Source organism: Columba livia, chromosome 1 (assembly GCF_036013475.1).
Source record: "Columba livia isolate bColLiv1 breed racing homer chromosome 1, bColLiv1.pat.W.v2, whole genome shotgun sequence".
Classification (NCBI taxonomy): domain Eukaryota; kingdom Metazoa; phylum Chordata; class Aves; order Columbiformes; family Columbidae; genus Columba; species Columba livia.
The window spans coordinates 151,376,068-151,403,796 of NC_088602.1; the positions used below are offsets into that span (position 1 = coordinate 151,376,068).

Here is a 27,729-nt window from a genome sequence, read left to right on the forward strand (position 1 = left end):
TGGACAAAGTCCTTTTCACCATTCAGGGAACACAAAGAAACTGGAAGCTGGATGCAAGGGGCCAGAAGAGCAGGCATCTCAGGAGAAAAATTTCTGGCATTTGAATGCTGTGGCTTGATTCATGGTCTGGGACTATCCCTTATTTTTGGCATATTCCCATGTGTGGATATATCCCTGTATTCATAGAAGCAGAACGTATGTGGGTGTATGGGAGAAGTTGCACTGCAGTACCTGTGCTCTTCATGTAAGATTTTTGTCTTCCCATCTCTCACGTGGCACATCTAGTAATCACCATGCCCCACAGCACTGTTCAGTACTGTCCACATCCTCATCCACACAGGGCTATTCAGAAAAGGTAGAAGACCCTTTATCCCTGAATGAAAGTGTCCACAATGACAATGAATGCCACTCATGTTAATTTTATGCCTTTGATTCATTGTAACTAACCCCATTTTGACCCTGTTGCTCAGAATTGCCCCATATTTAGAATAAGCAACAATGCCATATTTTCAATTCCGGTATCAATCTCTAAGCTTTTTTTTTTTTTTTTCTTTTTTTTACAAACAACAGCTAATGAGAAGCACTTTGAAAATCCTGTCTGTGTGATGCATTGTGTATACTTACTGTGGTTTATGATAAAAATGAAGGCATTTTTGTTTCTAAAAGACAAATGGGTCTTGCGAATAAACCAAACCAACCAACCAAAAAAACTCAAACAAAAAAATCTTTGGCAAGAAACATTTTAGCATAGACTCTAGTGTTACCCAGTAATGACTTGAAAGGTTTTTCAAATGAACATGAACCGTATGTAAGGGAAGTATTTGAGATGCACCTTATCCCTTAGCTAGCCATTGACACAAAAAATCATAGGTCATGCTAATTTGGGATTCCCAGGCAGCAAAACTGCACATCTTTCTAAGAACAAAGCCACCTAGCCTAGAATTCTAGAGCTGTTGTATGATCATAAAGAATAGATGTGACATAACTTAATCAAACCTGTTAATCGTGACTCTTCTTCACTCATGTAAATGAAGCACATAAATGCCACTGCTAAGCTATCTATTGCATATTAGTGTTTCCTTTTCAGACATTTTTGTGGATTTTTTTCAGGATTCCAAATGTTTGTAAGGCCGTTCCCCTTTGGGCTGTCAGGAATGCTGATGGTTAAGGATTTCAATTCTATATCAACTGCATTGTTTCAGCAGCTCAAAGCTCCAGTCCCTATTAAGTGCACATACTCATCCACAAGGGAAGGAATCCAAGAGAAAATATACAAAATCAGTGGTGACAGTTAATAAGCCAGTGGTGTAGCTCCCTAGTGCTCTGTAGCTATTGGAGGTGTAGTCGTGTCTGCTGCAATTCACTTTTTAGTGCTGTAAATGAATTTAACAAATGCTTCTGTTAGTAAGGGCTGCAGAGGGATCTGCTGAATTGAAACTAGATAGCCATTAAGTACTCTCTACAAAGAGCTTAAGGGTCTCCTGTCAGAGCAGGTTAAGCAATAATAAACACTAAGCAAAGAGAATCAGTCAGTAACCCAGAGCGTCGGAGCGCATAAAGTGAGCCTCATGGTTGACCCTCATTCCACTCGCTTGTCTCTGACTCTCTGTTCTGTAATGAAAAAACCTCAGAGTTTGCAATGAGCACTGTTCCCTTCTGGCCTTTCTGAAAATGAGCAGGTGGATTGACATCACTGTTAGACGTCAGTGTTGTATCAGAAGAAGCACAAGCTCTTCCTTTCTTCCTTAGTCTGCCTACCACTTATTTATTTTCTTGTTACTCCTTCCAGCATTTTTTTTCTCTGCTTTGGGTTTTCCCAGGTTCATAGATGTTCTGCTGTTCAAATTGCTTTCCAAACATGATGCTGGCAGCATTGCTGAGCATCTCCAGAGCCACGTGATGGCCTCTGAGGCCTGTAGTGACCTCGACTGCTGCAGGTGCTCCCCTACTCTTCTCCCTGAGACCACTGAGCTTGTCTTTGTGCTTCCAGCCTTGGTTGCTCACAAGAATAAAAATGATGTTCCCCATTATCTTTTAGCACTGTTTTGTCCTTTTATCAGAATGAAGAACTTTGTGGTAGATAAGTATCTCACCCTCTTAATCTCAAAAATGTTAGTGACTTTATGTTGCTTCTTGTTATTCAGTTACTGAAATTGTTTATGTGTTGATATTCTTCTCTCCTTCTGGAATGCTTCATATGAGAATTTAACTCTCTTTCCTGCTTCTTTGCTACTTTTTGTGACCATTTTTTGATTAAAGAACCTCCAGGGAGGAAATAAAGAACTTCATTCAGTGACTTAGTTTTAGAAAACCAGATACTCGAGAGTTTTCACTTGCTTCCTGTTTTATTTAATGACATGTGAGTAGGTAGCTGTCTTGGTACTTTGCTTGTGGACTCACATATACTGTTTTTATCTTTTATTCTCTTTGTGGGTTTGTTTGGGGATTTTTTCTTGGCTGTAAGAACAGAATGTTTGTGGAAACCTAAATCCCCTGTTATTTTAAATACTACCCTCAGCTGGGGAGATGTATTTTTACATGTTCTCTTTTTTTCTCTGAGAAAATGTGGAGATATTATGTCAATTTTGTGTCTAGGTGGAATAACGTCTGTTTTGGTTGGAAAGCAGCCTTACATCAAAATAACATGGTGCTGGACAGTTTTCTCTAAAATCAGACTGTGGCTTTCATTACTTTAAGTCATCTTTGTAGACTTCTAAGAGTTCTGAAAATGAAATATCACTCTTTTATTTCAATGCATAAGAGCACTTCCCTAAACTCTTATTCTGGGGGATGTTCCTTTCTTTGCAGTTAATAACTGATGTTGAAATCAGACAATGAAGTACACAATATAACTGAATCTGTTTTGGCTTCTTTGATATGAAAGACTGTTGAAAATAAAAATCTTTGATAATTATGAATGGGTGAAACTAATGATGAATAATATATTCCTGCTTTTAAATGACTGCTAAGATTTGGGTAGTAGAAAGCTTTTGAAAGGACATTAAAAAAACAAACCCGAAGCATACTGCAAATCTTTTAACATTCAAGAGACTTGAGTTAAAGAGACTTTTCTTTGGTTTTGATTTTTCAGCCATTCCCCTAGGAATTATAGTTGTAAGAGGAGATTGTGACTTGGAGACCTGTCGTATGTACATTGACCGTCTACAAGAGGTGAGGTTTTTTGTGAATTCAGGTATCATTTATTAATCTATGTTATGCTTTTTTCAGTTCTGAATGCAGAGATCTAATAGTTGCAACAAACATATATTAACAGCATTGCAATGTGCCTACCAATGAAAACGAAACTTTAGAGCTATGATGTAATACTAAAAGCAGGAGAAGCACTGAAAAACATTTTCTAAACAGGAAATGAGAAGTCATACTGGCTCCTTTTAGATGATAACAGAATTGACATGGATGGATGTGTTTACTTCTCCTTGAATTGGAATGGACTACCATGACTTTCCACACACTTTTCTGCAATTACACAAATTATTGATTAGAAAGTGCATTATTTGTGGTATTTGAGTGGGTCTAATTATGCAAAGTCCTTCTCTAACACTGTCATGGAGACACCAATAAACAGTACAAATATTGACTAGATATTTCCAAATATACAGAAATATATGCTTATGCAGCTAATAATAATGTTACTCTTATTGTCTTGAACACCTCTCCTCACAAGAGTTCATTCTACAATAAATACAGTCTGGGAAAGGGAAACTCCAAATGCGCCATTACCTGAATAATTTTAAATGTGTATTCCTTTAGTGATAGAACTAATGGATTTTCGTTCATGTGCTGTCTCTGACTGATGTCTTTCAACGTTTACAAGTGTGAGGACACTATGTGGGTTTCTAAATAGGTGGTCCACATTGCCCAGGAGCTATGAACCTCATCCTCTCATTGAACTCCTTGGGAGCCACTGACTTACTGTGGTTTTGAAACTCTGCACTCACAGCCTGAATATAGGTCTCAGCATCTCGTTATAGGCTTTCACTATTTTTTGCATTTTGGCCAGAATTCCCTTCAGCAAATGCATTCTGACCAGAGGTGTGGCTATTATTATTAGATATAAAAATCATATTGTGTAAGGTGATGCATATTTGAGGTATCTGGTGATTAAAAATTACAATTAAATATTTGTGATGATATTCTCAGCAGGTTATAAATGCAATATACTCATCTCAGACAACTTAATATGGCCAGTATTAGGTGACAAGTAGTTGTACAACCCTGGAGGAAGCACAACTAGAAGTTCTGGTTGAATTACCCACAGTGGTTGTGGAGGAGCTGTATTTCTACAACCTATTGCTGGATTTGTACTACTGTTTTTTTTTGTCTGCTTGATTTGGCTCAGACCCATTTGCTGGGACTGGAGGTGCCAAGGCTTTCTGCACTCTGCCAACTTGCATGCCAGCTGGGGAGCTATGGTCTGTAGGCCAGGCTTTTTGGTAGGCTATGTCATGAACTAAAACCATTTGACAAAATCTGTGTTAAAATAAACTAGCTTTCTGAACCCTGCTAAATACCGGGGTAGTTCTGATTTGACCTCCCTGAAATGAGGTTGTCCTAAAAAAGGTAAAACTGCAAGTGGTTTTCTTTAGTGTATTAATTACTCAGAAATATTTGAAAAAAAAGTACATGAATTTGAACATATTTTCTTCTATTTTATTGTCAATATTCTAAATTTACATAGTTTTCATGGAACAAATAGGTCTATGATATGGTAAATATGATAACATCTGTATTTTTGAAACTATTTTTTGACTGAATGCGTGCAAATCTAAACTTTGAGTGAGCTTTCCATGTCTATTCTGTGGTGTTTGTTCCATAAACTTAAAAGTAGTGAGAAATACAAAATTATTTGTGTTTGCCCAACCACTCCAGATAGTAGAACCACAAACAGCTCTTGTTGCTTTAATTTTCTTCATTATCAGTGTGTCTTTCATCCTCCTACTAGGATCTACAGTCGGTAACTTCTACTACACAGAGGGTTCATTACCAGGTAAGATAAGCTTTCATTTTAGTATCAGAACAAAGACAAGCTTAACAATGGGGACTGCAGTCTCTGCATTTGAACCCAGGTTTTCTTTTTTTAAATACCTGTGTGTTAGGTGAATTTCTGATTATCATTTACCCTCAAATGTTGGAGGTTCATTGTGCTTTCCCTGGGACAATCTTTTTCCTTGCAAAACTTATGGAATCATCATTAAAATTAGCACAGAGTGATGACATGAGTGGTATAACAATAGCAGTGCCTTGAAGTGAATGAGAGAATGTGTCCTTTAGGACAAAGGACAAAAGTAAAATTGTTTATCTGTCTGAGAAACTGAACAGTAACATGTTATATTTCATAGCTGTAGTAATAAAGTCTGTCATTGAGAAAAAAGGTGTACTAGCAGGCCTAACCTCTTAATAATTCTGTGCACCAGAGTCATCTACCTTTAGTTTAACATAATTTTCAGTGTAGTTTTTTAATCCATCCTGGGCACAAATCTGTCTTTTGTATGTGACAAAGAGGTTCTAGTTTTAGGTGGCTAGTCTTTAAAATTGGTTTCTTTGTGTATTTTACAACTTTAATGTACAATTTACACAACAAAGAACTTGGTTTTGCAGTTGGAAGTGTTGTTCAAGAATGCATGTTTCTCTCAGTAAAATATTGCACTGCACAGTGCTTAAGTTGGGAGTAAATAACTCAGACTAACTCTGCTGACTCCTGAGCTGACCTAACATCAGCATAGAGACACAACCAATGGTCAGTTGACGCCCCCTAAGATCATAAGACAAGTGTGTATGGTGTTGATAACCTTTTATTAGATTTAACAATGTAAGTCTTATTGGGATCAGCAGGAATGAGTTCACTGAGAAAGTAAACAGTGATCCAGCTGGTGGGAACCCATTGCAGTCAAGTTGTAGATAATTTCTCGAAGCTTAATGATTACCTGGGTGACACAGAATTCCAGTTTGGCAAGAATGCCTGTAAACACTCTGAATGCAAAAATACATTATGACAAAATGCAATTTGGCATGTTTTCCTGGAGTTCCCTTCTTCAAGCCAGTTCATGGTTTGTTTCTGCATTCCCCTGTCCAATTTTAACCTTATATTTTTGACATTTCTATCAATCATTGCCTTTGAATTGAGTTTTAGAGTAGTGCTAGTGTCTTGCAAATTGGCTAAAAAGCCAGCATGTATTATTCTGTTCCACTCATTATAAATTAACCTAAGTGGCTGCTGACTGCTCTATGTGTAGGAAAATGCCTGAGGTAAAATGAAGAATTAAATCTGCGTGTATGAGGGCCAACAGAGAATATGAAATGTCAGAAATCAACCCCGTATTTGGCTCTAACCTCTGCACTTATAGCAGTATATAAATTAATTGCCTAGCCATCTCCTCTAGTGCACATCAGTGTGAAATTGCTATCAATTTTTTATGATACTACATTTTGAATGCACTCCCCTCTGTGTTTTGTCTTCAGTACTTGTTTATGTGGATTCTTCAACCATTGATTTATTCTCAGTGGGTCATTTCTATAAACTGTCTTGTTAGGTTAATTTGAGGTTTGTTTAATATTTTTGGTATCCCTCTGCACATTACAGAAAGAGAGAAAAGCAGGAGATAAAGGGCATGAATAAGGTATTTGAGTTGGTGGAACTGTCTTCTTAATAAGGTGTCACGGGTACTTTTAGGTCTCATAAATGCTGTGCTCTTGCATGATTCTTCTGCAGCTCAAAACATGGGGAGTGAGCAGAAACATCAGCAAGCCAGGTGCAAATGAGAGAAATTATGCTATAGTTGTTTTTCATTCAGTTTTGTTTCTCTAATGAGTTTAATGGTTATAAAATATCATTCTCGTGGGCCTGAGAATTCCCAAGCAAGTTCTGTAGTTGAAGCATAACGAGGTCTTGGAAAGAACATACCACAATAAGTGATTTGAATTTGCATTTACCAGCATTATCCTATTTTCATTTTCCCAGCATTATGTACTCTGCTGGGTCTATGAATTTTTACCCATGTCTCCTCTTCGTACCATCTACTTTTTTTAGTACACACCATTATCTTCCTTTTGTCCTTTGTATCCTAGTCCTTACCTTTTGCACATAATGGACTAAATATTTAGATGCATAAAGCTTTCTGCATGTAAATACATAAACATTGGCAAACCTTGCAGATTTCAGAAAACCCTTGACTCTCCCAGATGCACCTCAGTTGTGATACAAGCAAACCTAAGCATCCCCAAACTCCACAAACCCATGTTGTAGAAAGGTATAGGTGTATTTTAAAACTGATGCTTAAACCACTGAGATATGTAATTTTGTTCCCATATGCAGAAACAGTTCACTTTATGGAATATTGTCTTCATCTCTACTGTTATGCACAGAGGCTAGAGACAAAAACCTGTACACGAGAGCAAGGTTTATGGGGCCAAACAAAATCCTGGGAGAGAATTCAGGCTGTTTTATTTTCATCAAGGTGGCTATAGATGCAGGCATAGTTCATCAGAAGATATATGTGTATATATATGTATTTTTTTTTTGGTCAAGCAAAATCTGTAAGTTGCTGCAGTGACATTTCAGACAAGATCTCTTGCCAGGGCTGTAGCCAAACTCTAGGGCACTGAGGAGTCAACATATGAGTTTTCTGGAGCAGTCTTTGCGTTTCTGTTGTGGATAACCAGAAATGGAAGGCAATAATAGATGGCCCCAGTTAATCTCAGAGGCGGAAGCTAATAAGATGAATCTTGCAAAAGCTATCATGATACCAAATTAAATTAATAACATTTTGTAGCAGCATCACGCCAGCCGCTGATATACATTCACTTGGCTCAGGAATCCATCAAAATGCAAAATGGTAATCATCATCGGAGATGCTTGAAAACAACACATAGTGCATGCAGGCAGCCTGCTGACCAGGAGACTGAGGAAGCCAAGAAGTTGGGTATATCTGTACAACATCAGTGTGACATATTTTTTTCTCAAGTGGCTGGAGAAGTGTCAGATACCTTTACGTAAACTGAAGAGCAATGTCTGGCTCTTAATATATGAGGGTATTACTTGCTCTGTAATCAGCTTGGAAATTGTTTTACCCAGTCAGATTGAAATGACAAGTTCCTTCAGCATTCTTTGAGATATTCCCTAGGTTGGAGAAAGGACACTGCTTCTTCCTTGTTATCTTCCTGACACCCATCTGGGCAGCCTGGGGAATTGAACTGATGAAACTCCCATTTTTCTGTCGATATATTCTTTATTTTTTTCTTAACTTTTTCTCACATGTGGCTACTCACATAAGAAATTTTAGAAATGTGCCAGATTCACAAAACAGTAAGATAAGCTCCTGAGAAATATCTGTTACTTCTAGGTTTTCTTAATGATAATAAACACTAGGCAGTAAACACAGAGAAAAATATAGAGGAAACTATGAACCTTTGAGAAACTGTATGAATGTCGAGATGCATTTGATGTGTTTGATATACTGTAAACTATTATTTTGTGCTGGTGTTTCTGCGCTTTTCACCTTGTATACAGAGCAGCCTCTCTTTCCTCCTTCAAACTATGCACGTGGTGCCAGCTGCCAGAGGGGATGGTGGGTTTTGTGTCACATGGAGTCTCTCACTTAGGCTGGATGCCCTTTTGAAAGGTCTGCTGTAGTGCAGACTGGAGCAGTGGATTTCTGTGTTATGCTAGGGGTTAAGTGTTCATAGCCTTGTTGTCCCTTCTGGCTGAAAACCCATAGTAGTTGGAAATCTCTTTTTGGAACTTGCTCTTTAAGGCAGACTGTACTTTCTGGTGCTGGACCTCCAAACAACTACTGACCTGTTATAGCTGTATAATTACCAATATAAAAATTGTTTGTCATGCATCCTGCTGTTGGGGAAGGTCCTGGGATCCCGTGTGATATTATGAGAAGTCACAGTGAAGTATCATTGTGTTCTGGTCTCTTTTCACCAATCTATTCCCATGTTAAGTGTATATGTACATACACATTATTACCATTCTGTGCTTTCCGTGTACAACAACACTTTTCTCAAAGGTGCCTTTCTTCTCCATTGCTTCTACTTTTTATTTTCTTGGCTTGTGATTTGGTATCACTGTAGCCTATTTTCTGAAGGAAGAATAAAGCCAGTATGTGCCTGAATTTACATAATTTGCAGAAGTGCTGATTTTACTGCTTATGATGTAAATAAGGACAGAACCTGGCTCTATACAAATTCCAGGTGTGTGCCCAAGATCACACATTGTTGTGTTTTGCCCTGTGCAAATCTATTTGTGTTTAAATGTTATGTCCCAGTGGCTTTAGGAAGATGGCTGGCCATCACTGGCAGCACAGAGCAAAGCCGTGATCACCTTCTGCTTTCTGAGATCTGTTTTGCCTCTCCAGCTCAGTGAGAGCTGACTAAGCAAGGGGCAGCATGTTTGACTCCTTGGTGAGTGTAGGTCAGGAAGGAGGCCTTCATTTCTCCCTGGTCATTTGGTTCAGTTCCTGAAATAATGTCCATTTGCTCCTAAAGAGACTGTCTTTTTAGCCAGAACGGGAAGATGTTGATATAGGATATCTGTCTGCTTGGCCAGCAGTGGTCCTCAGGTCTGTGCTCTCTGTATTCTGGGTACGGAGAATAACATTTTTTATTTTTTATCCTGATGTGCATTTGGGACATGCCAGGGACAGGCAAAGCAGGCAATTGCGTGGAGTGACTGATCAGTACAAGTGGGAAAGAGTGTAAAAATACTGAGGTAGAATAAACGTGACAAGTGCACAAGAAGCAAACTTTTCTAAGTGTTTCTGCTCCAACCAGGGGATTGAACCAGATGATCTTTTGAGGTCCCTTACAATCCCTAGCATTCTGTGATTCATGATTAGAGTTCATGGCTGCTGTTTGATACTGATGTGTATCTTTGTTATCTTTCATCTCTCCCTATTCCTGTGCCCCCACAAATGAGGGAGGCTGACAAAGCTGTTTCTGATGCAAAGCTTTTTGGTGCTGTTCAGCTGAAGGGAAGGGGACAGCTGTGGCTGAAGCTGTGTCAGTTTGCTCCCTTCTGTGTCAAACCCTGATGTCAGTGAGGAGCAAATACAGTGGGTTTGGGCTATGTACGTTTTGCCCATTGTGCAATGCCAGTAGAACAAAATGAAAATAATTCTTTTTAGAGAAAAAAAGACAGTTTGCTATTTTTTAAATGTAATTTCCCTGCCCTATCCAGGACCAGGAAAGCTCCTTCCCCAGAGTACTTTCAGTTCAGAGGCTCTCTCCTAGATGGTGCTTCCTAGATGGTAAGTGGATCTCCCTTCTCTTGTGCCTAGCATGCTGCCTGTTTCTGCTGTGCATATGAAGGATATTGCATCTGAAAATGTTACTAGGGAGGGGTAACCATTCCTTCTTGTTACACTGAGCAGGTAATAAAGGAGCTGAGTGTCCCCTTTTCCCCTCTGAAAAATGGAAGAGGCCCTTTTTTCTAGCAACCAGAATGTCTGCTTTAGCTCTGTCACCCCAAGGAGACATGTTCTTCTAAGGGTGTTTAAAGGTTTGGTTTATTAGAGTCTGCTGTGATGAGAAGCACTCGCTGCATGGCAGTGCCTGGACTCAGCTGGTGGTGGCAATGCACTGCTGCTGGTACTGCTGTGTTCTTCACTGTGGCTTCTCTCTAAGTACTATAGTATTTAGACACTACAGTGGGTGATGGAAATGTACCTCCCTTTCCCTGATAGACTGCACTTCATGTAACACCCTGTAGAGCTGTACTTGTATCTGACCCTGACTTTATCAAAGCAGATGCCTTATCTGGGCTTTAGATCAGGCTCCAGAGCACTGGAATTAGTAGCTAAAATGGATGGCATCTGCTTTTGCAAAAGCTTCAGCATGGGGAGACTGAAATTTGTATTGCTCTAAACAGAAACAATTTCTCCATGGCAAGTTCTAATCAGTCTTCTCTGTCTCTCCTGAGAGAATTGATTAAAAAAACCCAAAACAAAACAAAAAAATAACTCAGAAAAAAAAAAAACCCAACCAAACAAAAAACCCAAACAAAATAACCCCAAACCATATTGAGAATCTATTTGTTTTTTGGAGAAAGCTGGGTGGGTAGATGCATTCAGTTTTTGTCTTTAGGAATTTGATATTTCCTTGCAGTGGCAAAACCTACAGTGCTACAACAGTCTGCTCTTGTGTCAAAACTCCAGAATGAACAAATCTGATTTCACTGGGCAAACTAAATGCAAAGGAGAAACAAAATAAAATGCATCTGATGGAGCACATCATAGGTGATTAAATAATTCTGGGTTTAGTAATATAAATTACTTAGCAGTTACAAGATTCACATGAGGTGCTTTATTTAGTGAATCTCTCCTATTTTCATGTGTTTTTCATGAGTAGCATAAATTTTCTTTGAGCATATTGGTAATTCAGGGTGAATATCTGTGGCCATGCATTTGATTTACAAAGAGTTCCCAAGCATGTTATTGTTCTTTAGATTCAAAATTTGAATTAATCCTATTAGACCCATCAATTTCATTATATGCTTGCTATACTCTCATTGGAACAATGCAGCTTTTTCTGTCATATCTTTTAATGTGATCAATTCTTCTATAAGCCTGGAATACATTTTATACATTTTAAAATATTTATTTCAAGTTAATAATTTCAGTGAATATTGTTTTATTAAGCCTCACCTTTAAATTCACCATTTAATAGGATAGGAATATGGACATAATGAATGAATCAGATTATGTTCTTGTGAAAACACTGCAACTTCACTGACACGGAGTGGTAGTGACATTAGCTCAGCCCGTCCTGTCCATACAGTTCTGTCCAAGACCATTTTCTTCACTGCAGCTCTGTTGTTTCTCTGTCTTGCAGCAACTTCTGCTGATCGTTTTTACCGCATTGACAGATCTCAGGTAAATCTTTATTTCGTTGCCATTTCTATAGATTTTTTTTAAAGCTCTGTGAAATGCAGCTTAAAATGAATTATCTGCCATTCCTCCTGTGTGTTCTAAAATGTCTAATGAAAAGTAGCGAAAAATCCTGGGCCATTTTTTAGTTAATGTAATTCACATCATTTCACTGAAGTTTTATATCTGCTGACCATCTGCCCTTCTGTTTACTACCCATCTGATGTACAGATCAGAATTTTCTACATTTGTCATCCTTATCAAGTCTTACTAAGGGCAGCTGTGTGGCACCAGAGTATTTATTTTTTCAGTGATGCTTTTAGTCACGAGAAGTCTTGATCCTGTGTGTGTGTGACATGGAATAGCTATGGAAATGAAGGTGATTTACAAGTTGAGAATTACAAACAGACCTGTATCAAATATTCCCAAGGAACTCTAACCCAGCATGTAGCTTTGTTGGATTCAAACCTGTAGTATAGATTTAACAATCAGAATATATTTTCTAAAACACACATTGAAAATTTTAGAGAGCTTTTGGTGTTTCCGATTTATAGCCAGAACAGGCCAATCAGTGGCTCAGTATTGAGTGCAAACTTGATTTCGCACAGTGGTCATTTGTATCTGGTCCCCCTGAGAACTGTGTTGGCTGTTTCTGAACACTTGAACATGTGACTGTTTCCCAGCAAAAGCACCTGGTGGTTTAGTTCAAACAGAAGGAGATATGGCTTTAGTTCAGATGTCCAAGGTGCAGTGTCTGCATGTAGCCACCATGCAACTTTTTATTGCAAGCAGTCATATAAATGATTTGAAGAAGTTGTCCTTCAATATTTGGAAAGCACAGGTGAAGAAGATGCTGCTGCAGGTTAAACTAGGCAATGTGACTCTGGCCTTTTCTGCATCTCTTTAATAACTGACTCTATACAAATGGTCATCTTTCCTTCCTACTCATTCACCCTGTGTTTTTGTGGGGAAAAGGTCAACACTGCGTGATGGTGCCAGCTCACAAATGGTGGTAAGCTTTCCTGTCTACATGTGTAGACAGGCCTACTCACACTTGGTGGTTTTTGAAGGATGAGCCTTCAGTGTCAATAACAGAAAAGAAGGACTGAGAAAGAGACCTTTGGTAACAGAGATATGAAATCAGACTGTACAAGCAGTGGAGGTGTGGGAGAGTACCCCCAAACAATGAAAATTTCTGTCAGCCATCATCAGAGGGCAGACCTTAGGTGTTGGTCCTCATTTTGAAATGCATACCTCAACATTTTGGGTAGATCTTTAGTTTTTAGCTGAATGACATAGAGTTACTGAGTAGCAGCCTTTTAAGTGTTGCTGTGAGTGTGAAGCTTGTTTTACTTGAAAATGATGAAGTATTTATCAATGGCTTCAGTGGAATTTGTTTTAGTGTGTGGATGTGTGTGCACTTAAATACACAGGCAGAGTCCCAGGAATGCTCTTCAGAGACCCTGATGTGCAGCCAGCTTTTCTATAGCCAGCCGGGTGCTCTGAGAGACCGGTGATGTTACAGGTTCATTATTTGTTCCTTGTATTGCTCCAACAGGAACATTTGCACTTTGTGACAGAAATTTCGCAGGACGAGATTTTTATTCTGGACCCAGAGCTGGTAATGTCACAGCAGGTGGGGACACCACCGGGAATGCCTGATCTGGTAGTGGAGCAGGCCTCTGGGTAAGTGGTGCTGGGATCTGGCTTTCAGCAGCCATATTAGAGTTGGGCGTCTATTTGTTGGTCCCCTTTTCTGAAGGACTGGGAGATGTGGGAGAGCAGATCTTACATGGGGAGATGGGGACAGGATCAGATACAGCCATGGTAATGACACAAGGACAGTGGAATAACATCTATTCCATTAGGAATCCTAGAGCACGTAGCAGGACTAATGGTCTTTGGCACCTTCCAACATCCTCACAGCCCCTGACTGTATTGGCCCCATTACAAATATATATCAATCGAGTTACAAACCCTATCGTTGCCTGATCAGGGCTCTGACACCACTGTGTAAGACCTAAAGCCCTTTGTGCCTAAGAATAATGGTGAAGTGTCTCTGTTTCTTCTCATCCTATGGGCAGACCAGGAATGCTTCTAGTAATCTTCAGGAACAGTCTTGTACTCATAGTGAATTGAGCTATTTTAGCTTGCTACGGACTGAAAAATGCCGGGAACCAGTAAGCATAAGACAGCTTCAAATGGAGCACGCAACGTAATTTCTGAGGGGTGAATGCCTTTCTGTTCCTTCTTTCTCCCCTAGAATATCAGATCGGTGGAACCCTGCGGTTCGAAAGAGGATGCTGAGCGACAGTGGCCTCGGCAAGATTTCCCCACACTACGAGGTACCTGACAAACAAAAGGACGCCAGCCAGACACACATGCTGCAGTAAGAGCCCTCTGCATTTCTCTGCTTGATGATGCACTGTCACCATCACCACAGACAACTTGTAGTGGCTCCTTTAAGCTTAGTGAATTGTTCTGACATGCTGAAATTACAGAAGTCCTTTTCCTTCTTCTCTTTTGCTCATCCCTTCTGTTTCTTCCTCTTTCTCTATTATTATATGTTATGTTTTGTTTTGGTTTGGTTTTGTTTTGTTTTTTTCCTTTGTGGCACCCTGCACTCTTGATAAACTTAGATCCAATTTCCAAAAGTAAAGTAAATACATTATTTTGGATGCCTGAAGTTCCAGCTAAGAGACCTTTCATGGCAAATGGTTATGAGAAAGACCAAAAGACTCATCCTTAAGGTATCTCTGATGCAATGTGACAAAGCAGAAACCTCTAAAATTGCTGCTTACTTTCAAAGATGTAGTCAATAGTTTTTGTATCATCTTGAGCCAGAGATACTGTTGTCACTGTAGTATGACCAAACAGTGTTTCTTTCACTGATAGTTCCCCCATGTAAGAGATTTCCACAGCAATCCTGTTTCCCATGTTCAGATATGTGTGAGAGCATCTCTTCTTCCTCCTGCCTATTTCAGAAGTGGTTCTCAGCTTTTTGATCCTTTCACTTTAGATTTTCAAAACCATCAGTAGAACCATAATCTCTACCAAAGTTTAGATGGGAAGCACCTGCCTGAGCTCTGTTGCTGGCTTTGAAAAATTCTAGTGTTTTGGGGACGTTTTTCCCCCCAAGTACATAATGTATAATTTTATACATCACTTCTGCTTAATGTTTCTGGTTCTAATGTATCTGGATCCTTATGGATGGATTTTGAAACTTAGTATAGAAAAACTAGAAATAACAACCATGTGGTCCTTGTTTCAGTTTGTCTTTTTGTCTTGGATGTGTGTGGAAGGTGGCTGTAAGGTGCCTGCCAGGCACTGCTCCAGGGCAGATACAAAGTGGATGGGAAGCTGCGTAGCTGTGTGGCTACAAACTAGAAATTTCCCAGCAAACTGGAAACTCTTGAAAGGAGAAGGAGATGCCATGGTAAGAGAGGGTGATCTTGGTAGCATTGCCAGGAGATATTATCCTGTTTTTCTCCTGTTACCAGAGGGACTCTCTATCAGTTCTTGTTTTTATGCTCTTTGCAGTGTGAAGGATGGTGAAATCGGTTTCAGTTTTCCACAGACTGGAATGGCAGACCCAAAATTTGAAGCTGGCAAAGCTGGGAGAAAAATGATGCTGAGGCATCGTGGCAGCGTGGAGAGATGGTTACAACATGTGGACTAACTTCTAATTGATAAGAGAAAAGATTTTGTTTACACCAGCATAACTGCAAATATTTGCTTAGCCGAAACACTTCTTTTGGTAGATTTATTAATTACCAGCGAAGTCAGTAGCGCTGCCCAGACTGAAGTGTACCTAGTCTAGTATAAGGAATTGTTTTCCTTATAGCTTCTCTAAACTTTGTTTTGGTTGAAATATTTCACGGTAAGAGTCAATCTTTGATTCTTTTTTCTTATAGTTAAAAGAGTCAGTTGTTTCCAAAGACAAGATTTGTGGGAAATGTATTGCTTTAAATACCTTATTTTAAATATATAAATTCAACAGTTATTCCCTGAAACATTTTAGTGCTGGTAGTGAGATTCATTGGAATGAAGTTTTGAACATTTGACATTAAATAAAGTGTCACCATCATACCAGAGGGATGCCCTTTGCTGTCTTGAGAAAAATACTACTGAGTTTGCCCTTCTGATGAGGTTGTTCATGCACTTTGGAGACACCTTAGATTTAACAGCATTGCGTTAAGGAGTTTCTGTCTGCACATGCTGACAGAGGAGTTTTGCCACTCTGTGGTTAATCTCGGTTGCAAGTCTGCCCACTGGCTAGAGGGAAGGTGACTGTGCTGCTCACCAACTGGTCTCCAGTAACAAGTAGAAAAGGGTAGCAGCAGTTGTGGTCAAATGGAGATGGGTCAGGAAAAGGTGTATGGAGGAGCAAGGAAAAGAAGTTGCAAGAGCCAGAGGAGCAGAAGCAAAAAGGGAGTCTTGTGCAGGAGTTTGGGGAGCAGGGTTAGGGAATAGGAGCTGGCAATTAGGAGCATGGGGGACATACAGACATTGGGGAAATCAGAATGGGAATAACAAAAAGGAGGAGGACATGGAATGCTGCAGATAGGTAAAAGGTGAGCAGTTGAATGTTGCACTGGAGGACTGGCTTCTCCCCTTGATCTCCCTGAGAGAATTTCTGAATGAAACAGATTTACACCAAACTTTTCACAAATGGCCAGTAACAATGGGCTCGTCAGTCTGTGCATGTCCACTGTGAAGTAGGCTGGGTTTCTGAGAGGCCGTTACAAGGAGACTTTGAAAGAGAGTGAAGGGCTGGAAACAGAGAAATAGGCTTTCTGTGTGCCTCAGGTTTTATTACTAAAATTAATGGAAAGTTAGTGCCTTCCTTCCTTCTGACTCTCGTTTTCCCAGCTGCAGAATACAGATAATATTGCAGCCTCACCTTTAAGGAACACAGTGAGGGTAAATTTAATGGTCGTAAGAAACTTTGATACCGTGGGGAGACTATCTCAGAGATGCTTAGGAGAAAATAATTTTACATTCTGTGCACCATTTAGGTAGTGTGGAATAAAAAAATCCTGAGGCTGTGCACTGCATACACAAAATACAAAAGGATATCAAGCAGCTCTCTACTTAAACACTGAGGCAAGAATCCAGTAGAAAACATAGCAGGTGGCAATGTGATTAAAGTTGTTTAAAAATCCTTCAGTGCAACAGTGCTGGAATATCATGCTTAGATGACATGAGGTCTGGTGTTTCCAAGCTTCTGGTTCTTGACTTTGCAACCTAAAAAATCTTTCTAAGCTGGCACTTTAAAAAAAACCTTAGAAAATACTGTTATATTTTGGCATCTGAAGTATCTCACAGGTTCTTTATAGAGGCTTGTCCCTTCAGAAATCATTTTTCAAATAAAACCTATGGAAAAGATTTTTAGCAAAGCCCCAAAAAAGGAATATGGGAGAGCATGTTGCTCCTATATATGGAGTGTTTTACATCTAATCTGAAATACTGTGCAGCACTTCCAGCTCCAAGTGCAGTATCCTATAGCCTGTCACTAGGGCAAGTAACAGGGGACCTGCTGTGATTGGAAGTGTCATCAGTTGATCCATTGGGGCTGTTTTGTCCACGGGCATTTTTCTCTCAAACAGGGCTTGGGAGTGACTCTCCTCAGATTAGACCACAACTGGTCATAATATGGCTGCAAGCTGCTTAGGATGTCTCTGGCTTTGTTATATGTACATAACTATATGCATATACAAATAACCTTATTAAGATGAAGTAGTTGTTTCTGAGAAGTGAGGCGTGTAGCTAAAAAGACAAAATATGCAAATAGAGAGATCTCTTAAGTTACTTCAATCAATGAAAGTAGAGAAGAGAATATGTGATCTAAAAATAATTATGATGTTTGGTGTTGCTTTTGATAATAACCTGTTGGGGTAAAGAGTAATTTGAATGTAATGATTTTGATGTAGGGGTTTTTCTCAGAGAAAATTATTTACGCTTTTGCTTTTAATTAAGTGACCTTCACGTTTGTTAATTTTCAGGTGACACTTGATTGATGGTATTTCATGTTTTGTTCTATCTCTGATGACTCTTTATGTGACCGATGTGTCGAGTGGGCAGGATATGAAACAGCATCTTAATGTAGTACCAGGGAGCTGGGACAGATTGTAGCCTAATAGAAACATCAAATCAGTGTGAATAGTGCATACAAAAAAACAAGAAGAAGAAAATTACTTGGACTTGATCTTGAAAAAAACACTAAGTATTCTGGGCTGACTCCACTGAAACATGTAATTGGACTCTTCATTTGCACATGTGTGGGTTCATCATTCTGATTTATCCTGTCATCAAATGGTGTAGTGAGATGGGGATGACCACTACTTCATGGCCTGCTGTAAGCATACGTTATTTACCATGTATTGGTAATTCTCTTCCTAGTTATGTGTTTGTCATCCTATCACGCGATGAGAACTGAAAAAGTGAATAAAATAAAAACAACAACAGTACACAAAAATGAAAAGGTGACTATACCTTGGTGGAATTTTAATCTGCATCTTTCCATTGAAGTCTTTATTTTTCCCATTGTTTGGGGCAGTAACAACCACTCTTCTAGCATCTGTCCAACTGTGATTGTAATGTGTATCCAGAGCTGCTAGACGCATTCTCTGAACTGAGTGTGTGGCTCATGAAGGGTGGATGAAGGTTGGCCAAAGTGCCATCTGTTCCTGTCAGGAACAGGAAGAAAAAACGCCTGTAGGGGCTGGAAGGTAGCTGCAGCCCTTTACACTAAATAGACATTAATTAGCTAGTAATGCCACCCAGACACTGCTTTATGAGGCAATAATAACCTAGGTCCTGAGAGGCAAGATGAAAAAGACCGAATGCCAAGTATTTTGACTCAGCTACAAGAATCAGATCATTGCCCAGGAAATTAGTGTACAAGGTGTTTCAAGGTGTGTGTGTTTGTTTCATTTTATATATAGATTTTTTTTTTTTAAGAGAAATCTTTGTATGGTTAAAGGTGAGAAGAGCAGCAGGGATGCAAATTTGCATCTAGAAAGGAGAAGGAATGCTCATTTAGTAAAAATTAGTAAAGTATAAAGAGGTGACTCTTAGCATTTGAACATGCTAGACAGGAGGTGCCTAGAAATAACAAACCTTTACAATTTCAAAGGTCGGTGAAGGCTTGAAAAATTCAAATGTTTCCCCAAAATTCCTGCATTGGAAAACTCAGCAGCACCTCTTAAATAGGTAGACTCAACTGCTTTGGTGTGATTTGATAGAAAAATCTGAATTAGTTTTCTGATTCAGATTTAGTTCAAACTGCTTTTATTAGTTTAAGCCACAAGAGTGAAGTGTGTATATTTTAACCAGCTATTTGTACATCTGTACAAACTACTTTCCATTGTTTAAAATCCTAGATTAGGCTCCATGAGTAGTGACTGCTTTCAAACAAATCATGAGTGAAGGCATAAATCACCATCTCACTTTCACTGTACAATCCTGTGTAGGCCTTAGAAATAGAGTACAACAGAATTCATTGTCTATTTATGATTGATCTTCCTTCTCTCCTGTCTTCTGTCTTCGCTCTCCTCTTTCTCCCCCTTCTCCGTACTTTAACCAATAGCTTGTAAGGCACCACTCTTACTATTAAAGTAGAGCTTGAGAAGGGTTTGCCTAAAGCAGCTCTCCACCTCTTGCTAAGAAAATGAAATTAAAAAGAAGGAGAACTAGGGAAAAGAAAGCTAAGGACTCAAAGAAGAGGAAAAGTGGTGTAAAAAGAACTGAAAATGGTTCAGGGAAAGGTAAATGTGGGTTAAATAGGGAAAGCACTTTGAAGGAGGAAAAAAAAAAACAAAACAACAACCCCCAAACGACAACAACAGTAAATCAAAACAAAGCAGAAAATGGATAAGAAATTGTTTAGAGGGAAAGCGAATACCCTGAATGACACTGAGTGGGAAAAAGTGATGCATCTCAGTGTGGGGTCGGGTCCTGCATTTTGAAAGCTCTTATTATTATCAATGTGATGCAGTCACAGTACTTAAAATCTTGTGTGCATTCTACATGGAAGCTACAATTTATCCACCATTAGGAAATCTCTTCTTCAGTTGCTGCTGTAAATCTTCCCCTCCTATCTCTCTCCTCAACCACCTCCCCGGATCTCCATTTCTGGAGACTTTCTTGACAGAGAATGCACCTGTTGATTATTTCATACTCTAGCGCCCAGATGTGGTGCATAATGAATTTCATGTACTTTATGCTCCTGTTATGAATATTAATTCTCTCCATATACTTCAAGGTTTTAACTGCTTTCATTGCTTTTTGAGATTTTCAGGGGGAAAAAGGAATAATTATTGGTTTCCTTTGGAATTCTCCCTTTAAGATAGGTGCTTGTAGTTCTGAAAATATATATTTCTGCCCTTTCTCATTCCCTTAAAAACTTACAATGTAGCAATGAAAATCTAGCATAATTTTGGCATTGCTTAAATAATTTGTCTTAAAGCTTCATTTCTTGCCATACAGAAAAAAAAAATCAGCCTGACAAACAATAGCAAGGCTCTTAAAAATGATGGAATTTGGCTGACAAAAAAAAAAGTGTGTTTTCCCTGTGAGATCCTTATATGTTTTTAAAATCAAACCCTTCCAGAAATAGTTTGAATCTCTTATTTTCTCTGTCTAGTCAGTTCAGTACAGAGATACTCAAAAACAGGATAGTTATCTTTATTTTGTGATACAATCACTGAATATAAGAACAATTTGGAGACTCTAGCATTGCAGACAGAAGTATTTCCCAGTGAAATTCATACTCTTTCCAGATTGACAGCAAAGAAAAAACAAATCTGTGCTGCCTGTGGGATTTCAAAAATTTCTTCAAAGATAGGTATTGCAAATACCAGCTGTTACTATCTGGAAGCTAATGAAAGTGTCCAGCTCTTACAATTCTTCTAGAAGTTTTCTTTTCCTTCCGGAGCTCTTTATACAGCAACCTCAAGTCCAGTTTTAAGTACAGGATATATATGAATTTGTTAAGTGTTTTGTCATGAAAGTGGAAATAAGATTTCTACCTGGACAAATATTAATTCACAATTTGGTTTTGAGCATCTCCCACATCATCACTCAATCTACGTCCACTTTCCCCAAGCAATGTTTCTAGCTCTAGTGATGTTCATCCCTCTCATAGACAAGAGAAGGGACTCCTGGACATGTCTGATGAGCAGACACACCTTGACTCAACTGCAGAAAAAAAGGAACATAGTTTAGAATGGAAAACAATGCTAAAATCACAAAAGATGGAGAGGAATGTTGACACCAAAAGACTTTTTCAAAGACTGGCCTGCATGAGCTATATTTTTGATATAACCTGAGGCGTATGATGTACAGACTGTATATGTGGGATAAACATGAGAACAGCTATTCTCAACTCAGGAGTCAGAGGCTTTGCATTACCTCAGTCATGTTGGTACCATCTTGGGGACAGTTCTGAACATGGGAAGATCTTGGCATTTTGCTCTGATGTCTGAAAATGTGGAAACAGAACTAGGGAAAGTGTTACCGCTTACAGTCCCTGCCATGACAGGGGATGAACCATGGCTCACCAAACTTGAGGAAACTTTTCAAACAGTGAGAATCAGATGGTTCTGGAAACTGTTTAACATGAACTTTCAGCACCTTCTTGTATCATCTTTAAGTGACTGAATTAATGCAAAACCTTCTTTAATCACCTCTTCCCTGTTAATTAGTAGGACTTTTATGTCACTGCTGCCAAAGGCTGGCCTTATCTACAGAGAACAGGTGTAGAAAAATCATGTTTTTTACTTATTACAATTTCTGCAGTACTCATTAGTATTTGTTACTTACACATCATTCTTGCAAGCCCTTTTCCAGTAATACTAAGCTTTAAGACACCATCTTTTGCTTCTGCTCTTGTTAACTGTAATTGGGAAAGGAAGAAATTAGAATTTGTTTTAGAATTGCACGTGTATGGCCTAAGTTGTTTATGTGAGGGCAATGCAAATTATGTTTGTTTTCTTATAGAATTAAGTGTCCAGCCTTTGTTGTTGAGATGTTTAAAAACAGCAGGCACATGTGATGAGGTGGGTTTATGTTTCTGCCCCTTCAATATGTGGTGGAAATAGAGTACATCCTGTACCGTATCCTGTAGAATATTGTGTTGTGGTTTTTGGTGGTTTTGTTTTTCTCATCAGTACTTATTACAAAATAGTTTTATTATTCAGAATGTATCTCCCCAGAGTGGACTGGGTGGGATTTCAGCTTCCTCTTTTCCCACCCACCTGCCCTCAGAATGAGGCCTCTTGATGTTTTTTGTAGCATCTCAATACCTGATGCACAACTGACAAATTATTTTGGCAGACTGTGACATGCAAAACATTCCCAGGTTTCTTTCGAGAGACTTCTTAACTGGTATCCAGCTTTCTAAAAGGGAAATATGAGCAGTCCAACCCTCCCTTTCTTCTAGGGGGGCTGGGGGAGGGTATTTCAAGCAAAAGAATAAACACATGCTTGACAAAGGGACTGACCTACCCAGATGTTGAAAAATTAAAACTACCTACTAGCTTGAAAATGTTTTCTGAATAGTTCCAGTAGATAAGGGAATGAAAAAGAGTTTTCCAAGTGGAATGTATGATTTTGTTGGAGTGTGTTTAAAGGACGAAATTTATGTTGACAGAGTACAGATAGCTGCTTGCCTTGGTGTTCTTTAAATTGTTTACCATAACAGCTATAAATCTGCTTTCCACTCTATGGCTGACAGCCAAGGCAGAAATAATAGAGTATGTTCTTTTTTCTCTTTTCTTATTACTACACTTTTTTTCCCCCTGGGCTTTGCTTCCATCCTTGCTAGCTTACTTTAGCCCTTGGACTGAGAAGCAGAATCTGCACTGAGAAGTAAAGCAGTTCTGCAGCAAAGAAGGCAGGTGAATGTATCAAGACAGTCACTTCTTGTACCCTTCTTTTCTGTTTGGCTGGGTAAAAGAAAATGACATTTGATAATTTGATCTTTAGGGCCTGCTGCTTTCCTGCAAGCATCAGGCATGCGATAACTGCATCTGGCAAGAGAAGGGCAGAGGAGAGAGTGGAGCTGACGATGCCACTGTAGAATGTGAATATTCCTCTCTCCAGCTCTATGGAGTGGAAATAGCAGACCCATGGCTCCGAGTGACATTAAGGGCACTGGAGAAAGGGCTGACTGGGTTAATTAGTATGATATAGAATGATTTACAGACTGTATTCTTCTGTGCTTGCTTTAAGCACCGTTGTAAATACAGGGTGAACATTCCTTTCAGCATGGCAGGCTTCTAGTCCAATAAAAGTTGGAAAATAAGTGAAGCTTGTAGTTTTAGGTAGTATGTATGTCTGTGTTTGTGTGTACTTGTTACTTATTTATAAGAGTTGAAGTAAGCCAAAAAATATCCCAAAACGTCTTGGTCCTAGTTTTCTGAGCAGGAATAACAAGACTGTGTCCATGTGCTCTATCCCTGCCATAAGGAGCTGCCATCTGCTTGGAGAAGAAACTGGTTCTTAATGTGCTCTCAGTCAGTACCAAGCTGTCCTATCAAAACCAAAACTACTAAGCTTCAGGGCATGGCTAAGAAACACAGTCCTGTACATATGTAACACACACATTGGAATACATAGCATGTCCGAGCTTTCACACTAAGACATCTCATAATATGCATTCAGACTGTATTTGTTGATACCCCGGTTCACATTCCTACATTCTGGTTTAACAGGCTTGCAAAGTGAACAGAAATGTAGTTTGGTAAAATAACTGCTCTACAGTATCACACAAAAGTATGACTTTTCCTGAGTTGACAGTGTTTAACTCCAAAAAGTCAAACCTTTGCTGACTTTCTCTAATTCTTCAGATATCTGTGTGTTTGGGTTTCAGCTGTGGCTGGAAAATGGAAAGTGCCAAAATACAATGCAACAAAAAGCTAGAGACAAGGTATAGTCATGTTACAGTAGTTCATCTTTGGGGGTTTGCAATTTAGTATTTTAGACACAAAAAGTTCAGAGTGTTTGGATGAGGCTATGAGCAATATTTTCACACGAAGCTTCACTTGGCTCTTGAACAAAAAGTGAGGTTTTTCACTAGGGCTTCTTGAAAAATATATTGGTGAGCTGTTTTTACTTGGTGGAGGTGTGCATGAAAGAGGTTTACTTCTTCTGGAAAATGTTGCTTGAAACAGAATGTACTTGTGAACATGGGCTGGGTTTAGTATGCTTGGGGAGAGATCCTCTGGTTCACTTGGAAACTGCTGAGGGACAGGGAGCACATTCACCAGGCTGAGTGTCCCGGAATGGCAGCTCTGCAGGGAGCTGCCCTTGTCTTTCCATTTCTTGGGGTGCCTGTCCTAGTGCCCTGGCTTGCAGACTTATATGCCAGGGTGTAGAAGATGCTGTCTCTTCTTAAAATACCTGTCAAACGATTTCTCAGTTGAGAGGAGAAGCTTTTGAAAGCTTAAAAGCATTGAAATGGGGAGGGGAAAAAAGTTGTCCCTGCTTGCTTGCTGCTCTTCTGCGCTGGGAAAGGAGCACTCAGACCCACAGCTTTGCCTTCATATCTAAGACTGAGCGAGCACTTAGCAGTTCTGGCACAGAGGTGTGTGCATGGGAGGGAAATACATGAGGAATGGGGCTGTAACACAGAGCCATGCTGGGGTTTCTGGCAGTGTTGGTGCCCAGGGGCAAGCAGGGACAGATGGACCTGGCTAAATTATGCCAGGAGCTGAAATGGGAGAGCCAGAACTGGCTTGGAGCCCGTGTAACCCTGACTCCTAGCTTCTTGTTTCTGTGCCAGGCGTCTAAAAGTGCAGCACAAAACCATATCCAAAACTCCCATTACAAGCTTTGTTCTCTTTAATTACTCTATAACAGGGATGTAAAGGACTCAGCAATTCTACTCTGCCTAGGATTATAGAAGGAGTTGTGTGTTATGCACATTCACTGAGGTTTTTCTTAAAGATGGCAAGCAAGCAAGGATTGCTTAGTGTTTAGCACTTGTGAAAATCAGTCAATTTATTTATGAATATAATTGTAAGAATGTGTTTCTAAAGGAATTCCTGTGTTTGTCTCTCTTCTCCCAGAACCCCTAAAGGCTATTACCAGGAGTCACTGGTTTACTTTGTGGTAACAAACACACTACTTAAGGTGGCTTCTAGATTGTTTAGAAACCCAGACTAGCCTAAGATTATTTGGGTGGTGTCTTGAGATCCCAAGCAACTGATGTATTTCATCTCCATTCAACCCTTTCTTTGGGTTAACTAAAAAGTTAAAGTCACAGCAAAATGACATCTGGGTTAATGCTTTTCTGGAAAAAGTAAAAGTACACAGGTTCATCCACAGGTCAGATGCTTTGTTACCTAATTGCACCTAAAATCTGGTTTTGCTTTTCGTGTAGGAAGTTAAGGCAGTGCATCTACCTAGTTCCTTTGGTGCCTGTCCAAGGTCTTTTTCTGCAGCTTTTATTAAAGAGCTTTTTCAAACAGCATCCAGTCCCTTGACAGTCTTTTTTTTCACCTAGATGTTACATGCTGTGGCTGGGTCTTGCTTTATATTTTTAGGGTTAGAACCACAATAGCTACTGCCTTTCTCCCCTGAAATTTGTCAAGCAATTAACAGGTAGGTCAGTGAGAATATTTAAAACTTAGTTCAGATCTCGAAATCAAAGAATAGTGTTTCAAAGAGGCTTGGGTCAGGCCCTCTTCAAAATGAATTTCTTATAATTTGGTGTCATGTGATGATAAGAGAAAGAGAGGCCAAGTATTTAAAACAAAACAAAACAAACAACCCGTGATCACCCAACAGTCATCCTGCTGATCATCTGAAAATACCTTCTTTTTTCAAGGAAATAATGAGCAGCCTTTCTTAGGCCATATTTTGAGCTTGATTCCAAGGTTGAACTATCTTTTGCATGATGAACGTCTTAGAACATTTCTCTCTCTTTTTCTTTTAATACTAAAAAGAAAAAAAACCAAAAAACAAAAAACAACAAGGTTAAGCATATTGGGTTTGCATCTTATTTTGCAAGAAAATCTTTTATTCTCTTGTTTAATAGCAATTCCCAGGCAACTCCTCTGGGTGTCAGTACAACTTCAGGTATAGCTGCATTGTGGTGTTCCAAGCCTTCATTCAAAGCATTTGACAATGGACAGAGAAATGCAGCAAATAAAAAGTTGAACTGTAATGAGAAAAAATATAGAACAATATAAGGGACACAGACATGCCTAAGACACAGGAAGGAATACATCTGAGCTGCCCTTGTTTTCCTAAGAAACCCCAAACCACATTCCTGTATGTTGGAGTGCTTGTGAACAGCCTGAAGGAATGTTTCATTTGCAGGTAGAGACTGAGGCTACAGAAGGCAGGCAAAAAAAGTGCCAGAAAAAGTACTGAACTTTCCCTTTGGTAGAATTAAAAAAAAAAAAAATAGGATCTCCAGACTGCCAATACAGATTAACAGGACATGTCTGAATGGATTTCTGCAAAATAATAAATACCTTGCATGGAATGTTTTAGATTCAGGCAGCATTGGTGGTCAGTGTTGTCCCACATGTGTGAGAGAGTACGGTCATTGTCTATGAGAAATATTTGGGAGGAAAGAATGAGAGGAAAACTGGGATAGTAGAAGCAGGAAGCTTTGTAGACTTGTAGAACTGCAGAAAAATTTAGCTTGGGAAAGACCTCTGAATGTCATCTAATCCAAACCCCTGCTCAAAACAGGTCCAGTTAGATGAACTTGTTCAGAGCCTTGTCCAGATGAACTTTGAATATCTACAAAGATGGAGATTCAGCAGTCCCTCTGCACAACCTGTTCCTCTGTTCGATCACCTACATGGTGAAAAACATTTTCCTAATACCCAAGCTGTATCCCATCTTGTGACTGTTCTTTCTCCTCTTCCTTCTTCAAGCAGACTCTGTCTGTCTTATTTATACCTTCCCATTAGGTAGCTGAAGGCAGGAATAAGATTTTCCCTGAGCCTTCTCTTCTTTCTGCATGAACCCAGCTCCCTCAGCCTCTCTTATAGGTCTCTCCTTAGATGCCTTCATCATCTCTGCAGCCCTTTGCAGAACTCAGTCCAGTTTGTTGATGTCTGTCCTGTTTTCAAGTCTCATGAGAGTGGAGAATATGGTAAAAATAACTTCCATCTAGCTTATGGTTGTGCTCTTGCAAATACAGCCCAGTATGTCATTGGAATTTGCTGTCCCAGGGAATTCTGCTGACTGGTGGTCAACTTGTACTCTGCTAACACCCTGCATCCTTTTCTTCAAAGCTGTTTTTCAGCTGTTAGGGCCCTTAGCCTGTCTTGTTGCATGGCTTTAATCCTCCCAAAGTGCAGAACTATGCATTTGCCTTTGTTGAACTTGCTAGGTTGCTGCTAACCCACTTCTCCAGCCTGCCAAGGTCACTCCGAATTGGGCATGTAGAGGGTCAAAGCAGAAGTGTAATTCTTAGGCTTTTATTTTTTGTCAAGTGCTATGGCAGAAAAGGGTGATTCCCAGGCTGAGCATTATCTTTAACTCTTATTGGTTTCCTCCAAGTAGGAGATGTTAAGCGATAAGCAAGCAGTTTCACCTTTCTGCTAGTGTGCAGCTGGGGCTGCAGAGAACTCACCAGTCTCAGAGGTGTTGATGCAGATTGCTGAATGAGGGGGTTTCCTCACATATATTTTAAAAATACTTCATGTGCTAGAAAATTCCTTTGATTACAATCAGACAATCTATGAATAAATCCCATTAGGGGTGCCACTTTTGGTTCTGAAGAAGTACACACTCAAAACGAGAAGGAAGGGGTTTAATCTGAAAGCACTTTCCCTTCCCTAATCACAGGCAGCTGTCGTCAGACTGAATTAGA

At 39.4% G+C, this 27,729-nt stretch overlaps 1 protein-coding gene across 4 annotated transcripts in view; it reads left to right on the forward strand.

Moving 5' to 3' along the window:
* The window catches only part of DGKI (diacylglycerol kinase iota), a 221,469-nt gene that overhangs the window by 159,100 nt on the left and 34,640 nt on the right, over positions 1–27,729 (forward strand). For all 4 annotated transcript variants that reach the window (XM_065038789.1, XM_065038782.1, XM_065038799.1 and 1 more), the window contains 6 exons: positions 3,092–3,171; positions 4,964–5,008; positions 10,202–10,271; positions 11,854–11,894; positions 13,447–13,574; positions 14,152–14,277. In XM_065038789.1, coding sequence (XP_064894861.1) covers positions 3,092–3,171; positions 4,964–5,008; positions 10,202–10,271; positions 11,854–11,894; positions 13,447–13,574; positions 14,152–14,277 — 490 coding nt within the window. The remainder of the gene's footprint in view (positions 1–3,091; positions 3,172–4,963; positions 5,009–10,201; positions 10,272–11,853; positions 11,895–13,446; positions 13,575–14,151; positions 14,278–27,729) is intronic.